General features: G+C 50.8%; 1 protein-coding gene across 1 annotated transcript; it reads left to right on the forward strand.

Annotated features, from left to right (window-relative positions):
- Positions 1-8,007: 8,007 nt before the first annotated feature.
- Positions 8,008-9,662, forward strand: LOC131500957 (uncharacterized). The gene is made up of 2 exons (XM_058710562.1): positions 8,008-8,856; positions 9,111-9,662. Exons 1-2 carry the CDS (start codon positions 8,785-8,787, stop codon positions 9,660-9,662), a joined length of 624 nt encoding a protein of 207 aa, XP_058566545.1. The 5' UTR covers positions 8,008-8,784.
- Positions 9,663-9,926: the final 264 nt, after the last annotated feature.

Below are 9,926 nucleotides of genomic sequence, written 5' to 3' on the forward strand. Positions count from 1 at the left end.
GCATGTTAACTATACACACAAAACAAAACAAAGCAAAACAAAATAAAAAGTGTCAAAGTCATAAGAGATGAGGAAAGCCTAAGGAATTGTCACAGACTGGAGGGGACTAAAGAGACATGACTGCGGTGGGGGACCCTGGACAGGAATAGGACCTCAGAGGAAAAAACTAGTGAAATCTGAACAAAGTCTATAGGTTAATTAATAATATTGTACCCATGTTAATTTCTTAGTTTCGATAATAATGCTACAGTTTAAAAGATACTAACATTCGGAGGTGCTGGGTGAAGGGTATAGGGGAATACTCTGCTGTTCTTGAAAATTTCCGTAAGTCTAAAATTGTTTGAAAGTAAAAAGTTTTGGGGGCTTCTGGGTAGCTCAGTCAGTGAAGTGTCTGACTCCTGATTTCGGCTCAGGTCATGATCTCACAGTTTGTGAGATCAAGCCTCACATCAGGCTCTGTGCTGACGATGTGGAGCCTGTTTGGGATTCTCCCTTTCCCTCTCTTTCTGCCCTTCCCTGCACTCCCTCTCTCAAAATAAATAAACACTAAAAAAAAGAGAAGGAAAGAAAGCAAGCAAGAAAGAAGACCCTTAAGAGCTATCTGTTTCAAAAATAAAAAAAGGGGGGGAGGGAGGGGGTGCCTGGGTGGCTCAGTGGGTTGGGCATCCAACTTCAGCTCAGGTCATGATCTCACGGGTTGTGGGTTCAATCCCCGCATCGGGCTCTGTGCCAACAGCTTGGAGCCTGGAGCCTGCTTCGGATTCTGTGTCTCCCTCTCTCTCTGTCCCTGTGCCACTTATGATCTGTCTCTCAAAAATAAATAAACGTTTAAAAAAATAAAAAAAAAGAGCTATCTGTTTCTTGGGGGAGGGATTTGAGGGGGAGTTTTATTTGACAACAAGACAAGATTCCCAACCTCAGAGAGCTTTCTCCCTAGGGGAGGAGAGCAGACTCCAGACAAGTACCAAAAAAAAAAAAAAAAAAGAAAGAAAGTAACAGCAAGCTGTGCCAAATGCTGTGAAGGAAGTCAGTCAGGGGGGTCTGGGAAAAGCATTTCTAAGGTAATGACTCCATGACTGAGACCTAAGGAATAAGGAGCTGAACCTACCAAGAACAGGAGAAGAAGAGCCCCAAGCAGAGAGAACAAGACGAGCAAAGCCTGGAACCAGGAAAGATCTTGGCGTGTTAGAAGAGATGGGGCACAGATCACCAAGAATACTAGGTCATCCTTTGACGTCAAAGGAAATCCTAAATCCACAGTAGACACGACCACCTCTACCACCCATCCTGTCACAGGGTCCTCCCCCAAATCCTACCCTACTGGGTAGGGATGAATGAAACCATCACCATTACCTACAAACCCTCTCTAAACGGCAATAACGAATGGAGTGTAATCATGGGCTGCGGTCTCAATGTTTGTGCCCCCTCTCCCCCCCAATTCATACATTGAAACCTAACCCCCAAGGTGAAGGTGTTAGGAGGTGGGGTCTTTGGGAGGCGGTTAGGTCATGACAGTGGCGCCCCCAGGAGTGGAATCTGTGCCCTTCTAAAAGGACCCCGACGGGCTCCCTCGCCCCTTCCGCCAGGTGAGGACACAGAGAGGAGATGGCCGACTCCGAACCCGGAAGAGGTTCCCTCTGGACACCGGATCTGCCGGCGGCGCCTTGACCTTGGGCTTCCCTGCCTCCAGAACCGGGAGAAATGAATGTGGGTTGTTTGGGAGCCACCAAGTTTATGGTATTTCCGTGAACAGCCTGGAGGGACCCAGACACCTCACCAGGGTTTTAAGGTCGAGTGAGGGCGCGTGGCTTAAGTCACAGCGGCGGGGAAATCAATCTCTGTGCTGTTCTTCTCCCCTGGCAAAACCCGCCGTGAGAGGAAGAGCCCAAAGGGGAGGACTGTTTCTCAGCAGAGCACACTCCTGAGAGGAGAGGCCCCTGCACGCCACGTCCAAAGCGGTTTGCAATTCGAGAGTTGAGAAGTAACGAACTGTCCAGAGAGGGAAAACTAGTGGGGAAGAATATTTGGGAGGGAAAGTAAAAGCAAGGACACAGGGGACGATGTGCAAGGGGACTCCGAAGATACCTGACCACCGCTTGTAAGTTGTCTGTATTGGAAGTCCCTTCCAGAACCCCGGCCCCTGGCCAAGCTCTACCGCACGCTCGGGACTGATGTGCCTCTGCATCTGTGCGCGTGTCTGTGAGCGTGCACGTGTGTCTGTCTGTCTGTGCCCGTGTCTGTGTGTGTCCGTGAAGGAGTGTTTGTGTCGGTCTGAGTCTGTGCGGATCGCGGTGCCTGTCCAGGCTTGGGCATGTCTTTGTTTTTATGTGCTTCTGTTTCTAAGTCTGTGTGTGTCCGCGTCTCTGTGTGTCCGTGCCTGGGTGTGTTGTGTGTGTTGGAAAAGGCAGCAAGGGGCTGAATGGCTGCCAGAGGGAAGACAGATGAATCGCCTTGAGAGGCAGAGGGAGAAGGTGGAGGAGCCAGGAGGAAGTCGGGGCCCAGGTGACAGCGAGAAAGGCCCCAGGAGTTCAGTGACATCCTGGCAAGGACCTTGGAATTTCCCCGGGGTTTGGAATGCAGTGGGAGTGGGAAGTCGGTGGATAATTATCTAAAGACCTCAAAGGGCAGGAGGACCAGCCCCCAAATTGGGCCCCGGCTCCCAGCATCTTATCCTCATTTTGCAGCAGAGAAAACGGAGTCTCTTGGCCAAGACTTTCTTGAGACCGAAGAGGAACCCTCAATCGCTGGGCTTCCAGAGGCCTGAAAACACCGAATCATCCCACACTGAGAAAATCATCCCTTTCTATCACTTTCAGTCTCTCTGCTGAGAAAGCCTGTGGTTGGCACTGCTCTCTCTTTAACACCTCTTTTGTTTACTTTTTTCGAAAGAAAATCTTTTTTCTTTAGTATCAGTCAAGAGCACCCCAGCCTAAGGCACAATGGTTGGAACACAGTCTCTCATGGATATACAGAAATACAGCTCGAGGGGCGCCCGGGTGGCTCAGCCAGCGGGGTGTCCGACTCTTGTTTTCTGCTCAGGTCACGATCTCACGGTTCATGGATTCTAGCCCGGAATCGGGTTCTGTGCTGACAGTGTGGAGCCTGCTTGAGATTCTCTCTCTCTCTCTCTCTCTCTCTCTCTCTCTCTCTCTCTCTTTCTCTCTCTGCCCCTCCCACGTGCTTGCTCTCCCTCTCAAAATAAATAAACTGAAAAAAAATTGAGACTTTTGTGATATCATAGGTACATTCAGGAGAGCTTTTGTTCGTTTTCTTGCTTTGAATTTTTATTTTGAAAAGAAAATCCAAACCCATGGAAAACTTACAAGAAGTGTACAATAAACTCTCATACTCTTCAGCTAGAGTTACCAACTGTTTACATTTTGGCACATTTGCTTTCTTTCTGGGTGTGTAGGTACACATATATACACACATGTGTAATATGCACACATACACATGAAGACACGTGTGTATACACACACACACACACATGCACATACACATGCGTTAAAATTTTTTTAATGTTGGGGCGCCTGGGTGGCACAGTCGGTTAAGCATCCGACTTCAGCCAGGTCACGATCTCGCCATCCGTGAGTTCGAGCCCCGCGTCAGGCTCTGGGCTGATGGCTCAGAGCCTGGAGCCTGTTTCCGATTCTGTGTCTCCCTCTCTCCCTGCCCCTCCCCCGTTCATGCTCTGTCTCTCTCTGTCCCAAAAATAAATAAAAAACGTTGAAAAAAAAATTAAAAAAAAATTTTTTTTTAATGTTTATTTATTTTTGAGAAAGAGAGACAGAGTGGGAGCAGGGGAGGGGCAGAGACAGAGGCAGACACAGAATCCAAAGCAGCCTCAGGCTCTGAGCTGTCAGCACAGAGCCCCACGCGAACCCACAAACCGTGAGATCACGACCTGAGCCGAAGTCAGACGCTTAACCGAATGAGCCGCCCATGCACCTTACACATACACACACTTTTAAAAAATAAAACAGGAAAGATTTACAATGGAATCAGCCCTATACTCTTCATTTTCCGGGGCAATGGTTCTCAAACGTCTCTGCACATTTGGGGAGACTTTTACAAAATGCCACCCCCACAGGTGCTGATAGAATTCAGGTGGAGTGAGGTTTAGGCTTCAGAATGTTAGTAGCTCCTAGGAGGATTCAAAAGTGCAGCCAACAGTGAGAACCACTGTCCCATCTTTTTCTTAAAGGTAAGCCATTACACTCACCTCTCAATCTTGAAAACGCTTTTTTCTCAGAAGAAAAATAGTGGGAATAAATTGCCACTATCATCACCCCTTATCCCTAAATACTTCATGTATCTCCTAAGAGCAAGAAAGGACGTTTGCTTACATAACCAGAGCATAATCACTAACCTCGAGAAATTTCATAGGGACACCAAGCCAGCAACTAATATTAAATCCATATTCAGAAGTTTGCGAACTGTCCCAATAAAGTCATTCCAGTAATTGTAGCTTTTGTGATCCAGGATCCAGTCCAGAATCATGTTGCATTTACATGTCTTTTCTCTTTCCTCTTATTTAATCTAAGGCAGGTCCTCAGTCTTTCTTAGCCTTCCATGACATTGCCCAAACTCCCTTTTTAACCTTGGGAGACTCAGAGACTAGAGCTAATGGCACCATCCAGCTGGAATGCAGTCGACTTTTGTCTTCTGCGTATTTATCTTTCTGGTCAACTTCTGTTTACGGCAAGTGACACTCATTTCTTATTTATGGTGGTGATATGTGTGTGTGTGTGCATGTGTGTGTGTGTGTGTGTGTTTAATTTACAGAGTGAGTGAGTGTAAAGGGAAATATAATTAAGGAAATAACAGAACAGGCATGTCGATCTAGCCCAGGTCTTCCCGAGCTCAGCACTATTGCCATTCGGGGCCCAATAATTCTGGCTTTTGGGGGCTGTCCTGTGCAACGTAGGATGCTTAGTGGCATCCCAGGGCTCTGCCCATTGGGTGCCAGTAGCGCCCTCTGTTCCCCCTCTGGTCGCGACAACCCAAAATGTCTCCAGACAAGTGGCCAAGCGTCCCCTATCCACAGGGAGGCAAACTCGCTTGGTTGAGAGCCACTGATGTAGCCCCAGGCATGAGAGAGGAGGGTGAGCAGCTGAAGTTTGGGAACCTGTAGTGGGGCGCTTGCCTCTGTCCATTCAGGGTGAGTGACGCTTACCTCCCGCTTGGGCCTCGTCTGGCGCTCCGGGAGCCACGGCAAAGCAAAGGGAGGTGGGGGTGGTCTAACAGGCAGAAAAAAGTAAACCGAGAAGAAGGAGCTAGGAAAATCATACTGTCACCTGGAATTAAGTCTCCTTAAGCTTTGTGACCCCTCACAGAAGTTCTTCTGCCCCGATAATTCCTTTTAAGACACGAATTGGATCATTTCAGTTCCCTGATTAAAAGCCTCCAGTAACTTCCTATCACATGCTGAGTAAGAGCCAAGGACCAAGTGGACCCCGCAGGGTGATCTCGCGCCTCTCTTTCCCTTGGGGTCCACTCGACCTGCTCCCCATCACTGTCTTCTGCAGCCGCTCTGGACCCCTCTCTCTCCAAAGTCTCACCATGTTCATTTCTGAACGAAACTCTTTGCATTGCTGTGTCCCCTGGGTGGCATGCGGTGTCCTCAGATCTTTGTAGGGCTGGCCTCCTGTCATCAGGTCTCCGTTCAGCTGTCACCTCCCCCTAGCGTGCCATACACAGGAGCCCTCTCTCCCAGGGTCCTCTTTGCACTTTCTGTGGCAGGCACTGTTGGCCAGCTGACCTGACTTTCAAAATCAGCTCCCTTCTCCTTCACAGCCATCCAGGCAGAGGTGCCCATTGGACCCCCATCTGGCCAATGACAGGTCCTGGCATCACCCCTCTCCCTCTTCCACCGTCTGCTGGATCACAGGGCCGACGGCTGGAGCAGTGCAGCCATTCTGTGACCAGGAGGAAAAGACAATGCGAATATCAGATTCCTGAGCCAGAGGACCAGCACCAGCATCCTCACTGTCTGTTCCATGGAGGGAAATAAATCCCAAGGGTTTACACCACCAGGATTGGGCTATCGGGTACTTGCGGCCAAAACCACCCCTGACTGAAATGACTCTGTTAATTTAGGTGTTTGCTTTTTGTCCCTGACGTCCGCTTGAAGTGCTGTGAGACAGGGATTCATGTCTGTCTTATTCACGATTACATTTTCAGGGCCTGGGCACGGCGCCTGACTCAGGATAGAGCCCCATCACTATTAACCGGTGTGCTCCCCAGTTCTCTCACACATCAAATAGGGACAGTCACAGCACCCTAACAGATCGTAAGGACAAGATGAGTCAGTGCAAGCATAGTGTTTACGGCAGTGTCTGGCACATAGTCATGGCTCAGAGTTGACTTAATGACCTCATTAACGTGTGGAAGAAAGGATTCCTTCTCTCTGTGATTTTGCAGCAGTGGCCCTTGGCTTTCCCCCCTCCTCTTCAAATCAAAGCTGTGTTTACTTGGTGCTCACAAGTCAGGCTATCGATTAAGAAACGTGACCACTGTGGTTGGAAGAAATTCACGCCTTTTACAGCGAGCTGTTGGATTAGCACCTTGAGGGAGTGGAGAGAAAGACAGACACCGAGACACAAAAGGGTAGAGCGAATAAAGCCTGGTATATTCCAAAGTTCAGGCCAACGAACGCTGGAGACGAAACCTAATATGGGATTGTGCTGTTGCCCGCCGTGGGAGAACGGAACTGTGTGTTATAACTCACGCTTGGCTAAAGCCACTTAGAGGTAAGTTGGAGGTTATAGGGACAGAGAGTCACCACGTGTTGGGAGGCGTCGGGGGAAAGGGGTTCATTCATTCATTCACTCAGCACAATATTTATTGAACAGCTGCGATGTGTCGTGCAAAGAGGGATCCGGCAGGGAAAACAGCGAGCGCCCTCCTTGTCTGAAACGATCGGGTGGTTCTAAGGGACCCCACAATCATTTTTCCCTAGTTGCCTTGCAACCAAGTAGATGCCACTCCACATCTCAGATCCCACGTGACATAGCTCGTGACTAATATTACCGCTACTAACTATCATTTTCCAGTATTTACTCTGTACTAGGTGCTACGTTGACACCCCTTTACCAACCATGGTGGAGACCATTTGCTAGGCATCTCTCCAGCATTCGTTTCCTTTTTCTTTACAAACAGAACAAAAACAAAAACAAACCTCCCTTTTATTCAGGGTCACACCAAAGAGCCCGTATCCCCAAATAAAACTGGCACCAATCTTTATGATTAGCACCCAACCACACATCCCAATGAGCACAGTGAGGTAGGGATTAATATCATCCCCATCTCACAGGTGAGCAAACCAAGGGTCAGAGAGTTTAAATGATTTGCCAAAGGCCATAGGGCTTCTAGCTGGTGGTAGCTTGGTTCCAGAACCCACGCTTTTTATTCTTTTGGTGTATTCTCAGGCACACAGAAAGCACATGTACACCTCTCCCATTTAACCCTCCCAGGAGCCTCGGCAGGGAGTGTAATGGGTAAGATCTTCAAATATCTGGGGACATATGTTCCCTAATCAGCCAGCTGGCTTCCTTCCTTGAACCACCTTCCTCCCCACTCTTAAAGCTAATCCCTTCCAGGCCAGTGGAGTGAAGAGCCTAGAAGAAGAGGGAGAGAGAGAGAGAGAGAGAGAGAGGTGGGGAAGCAGTCAGCTGCATCTGGATGCCCATCTAGGCAGGACTCCTAGGAGAAGATTGTTAGGGTGTGGGAAAAGCCAAAGGCAGAGAAGATTTTGCATCATTTCCCATATGGGATTCTACGAAGAGACATTCAAATAAAATCAGTACACAACGCGGTTAGGCAGAGGGAGGGCTTGAATTTTGCATCCGGAAGGTTCCATGTGCCGTGTGGATGGATAGAGAAAACAGCTGATGGTGTTGATGGGTGGCATTAATGGGAGTTGCTCTGGGAATGGTGAAGTGGCCACAGGGTGACCAGAGACGACCATGGGCAAAGTGGGTGTGGCAGCCAGACCACAGGGGGAAACTGGGCACCGGAAAGAGCTGAGGTAGGGCTGGTCAGCCGGGAGGCACCCTGAGTGGACCGAGTGAACCGCCAGCTGTCTAGCTGTCCGCCAGTTGTAGACCCAGCAAGTGCGACCTGCTGGGACATGAGCAGGACAACAGGAGTAACAGAGGCCACCTCCCAGGATTATGAGGGCACAGCAGGAGCTGTGAGGGCGTGTGACAGAGGTCAGACGCTAGACACGGGACTTCGGACCTCACCCTTTCTTCCATCCTGCCGTCTCGCCACAGCCGCTGCCGTGAGCGATGCCTAGAGCCGTGGGGAACTGGGTGGTGACTCAGGGACAGGAAAGAGACAAACAGTCCTCATTTTAATGCTTGTCCACAACCTGGACCTGGTTTTTTAAGGTGAGCCTAGCCTAACCAGCAGTCGGTGTTTATTGATATGTAGTAAGTCAATGACCAAATGAATGAGTGATGAAGGCCTTTCCCAGGGACTTTGGGAGTCATGGAAACCTTTCCGGCAAAACCCTCCTGTGAGAGGATGAAGACGTGTGTATTACAGGAGGGAGGAAACAGTTGCCTACAGATTTCTTTTTTTAGCCCAGCACCGAGGGGATTCTAAGAGGGGACAGCCAGAGTTGGAGCACAGACGAAGGGCCACCAACTGGTGTCATGTGAGGCTCTGGCCTGCTTTTGGCAGGATCACCAAAACAGCAGAAGGGAGTCACTCTTCAGGCTCCGTTCAGATGTCACCTCCTCCCGGAAGCCTTCCCGGATAGCCGCCCGCCAGGTTGACATGCCTACTCTGTGCTTCTCTCTACGGACCCCTTACCTAGAACAGTCTGCTCATCGCGGTTCTCCCTTGAAGGTGAGTGCTGAGAGCCAAGGTGGTGTCCCATTTGAGTTTCCCGTGGCCCGAGCACTGGGTCTGGCCCCCGTTGGGCATGCAGGCTCTGCGCCAAGCGCTTTAGCTACCAGTGCCTTCCACCGGCTCAGTAAGCTCGGGAGCCGGGGTGGCCTGATGATGCCACGGTACAGGTAAGAAAGCTGACTCCAAGAGCCGCTAAGAAGCTTTCTCTCTCTCTCTCTCTCTTTTTTAATTTCTGCATCCTTCTCTTCCAGAGCGCCTGGCCTAAATTCTTGAGGTTTGGGAACAGCACGGAAGCTCAGGGCGACGGGGCGGTCCGCCTGGGTGGTGGCTGGCTGGGTGGGTGGGGACGAAGACGGAACAATGGAGAGCCGGCACATGGTAGCAATTGGCCTCTGTGCCTAGACCACCCGAGGAGCCGGGCCCCGTGGCCTCGGAGCAGGGAGCGTGAAGGGCGCCCGCTGTCGGTGCCGTCTGCGAACGGATTTGGAACCGACGGGCGCAAGGCAGCCGGTGGCGGTAGGCGCCTGAAAGCTTCTGGCGGAAGGAATCGGGCACAAAAAGCAGCGACCTCAAAACCCCAGCCACACATCTGGACGTGTGCAGAGGGGAGCGGACGGGGGATGCTGACGGTGACGTCTAAATACCAGCCAGAAGGCCCAACGGGGAAGAAGATCCCGCCCGCCCCCGCCCCCCCCTCCACGGCGCCTCCCACTTTAGAGATGAATAAAATAGAGCCCCGGTTCTGCTGTTCCGGGGCGGAGCCGCCCCCCACCCCCACCCCCCATCTCAGGACAGACTCTTGAAGTCCCCCGGGGGGGGGGGGGGGGGAGGGCTTTCCTTTGTGGCCTTTCCTGCCCACGCTCTGGGCTACCCGTAAATCTGACCCTGTCTACGGCCAGCGGGCCTCAAGAGCTGGGAGACTCACGGGGGCAAACAACTTGACAAAAACAATCTGTCCCATAAACAAAGTCGGTGGAAAGCGTCCAGCCCCACACAATGGAGCTAATCTTCTGGGCACACATTTCCCGTCCGGGGTATTAGCGTAGACACCGCTTCCTCCTAGGTGG

Source organism: Neofelis nebulosa, chromosome 18 (genome assembly GCF_028018385.1).
Source record: "Neofelis nebulosa isolate mNeoNeb1 chromosome 18, mNeoNeb1.pri, whole genome shotgun sequence".
In the NCBI taxonomy this organism is placed as follows: domain Eukaryota; kingdom Metazoa; phylum Chordata; class Mammalia; order Carnivora; family Felidae; genus Neofelis; species Neofelis nebulosa.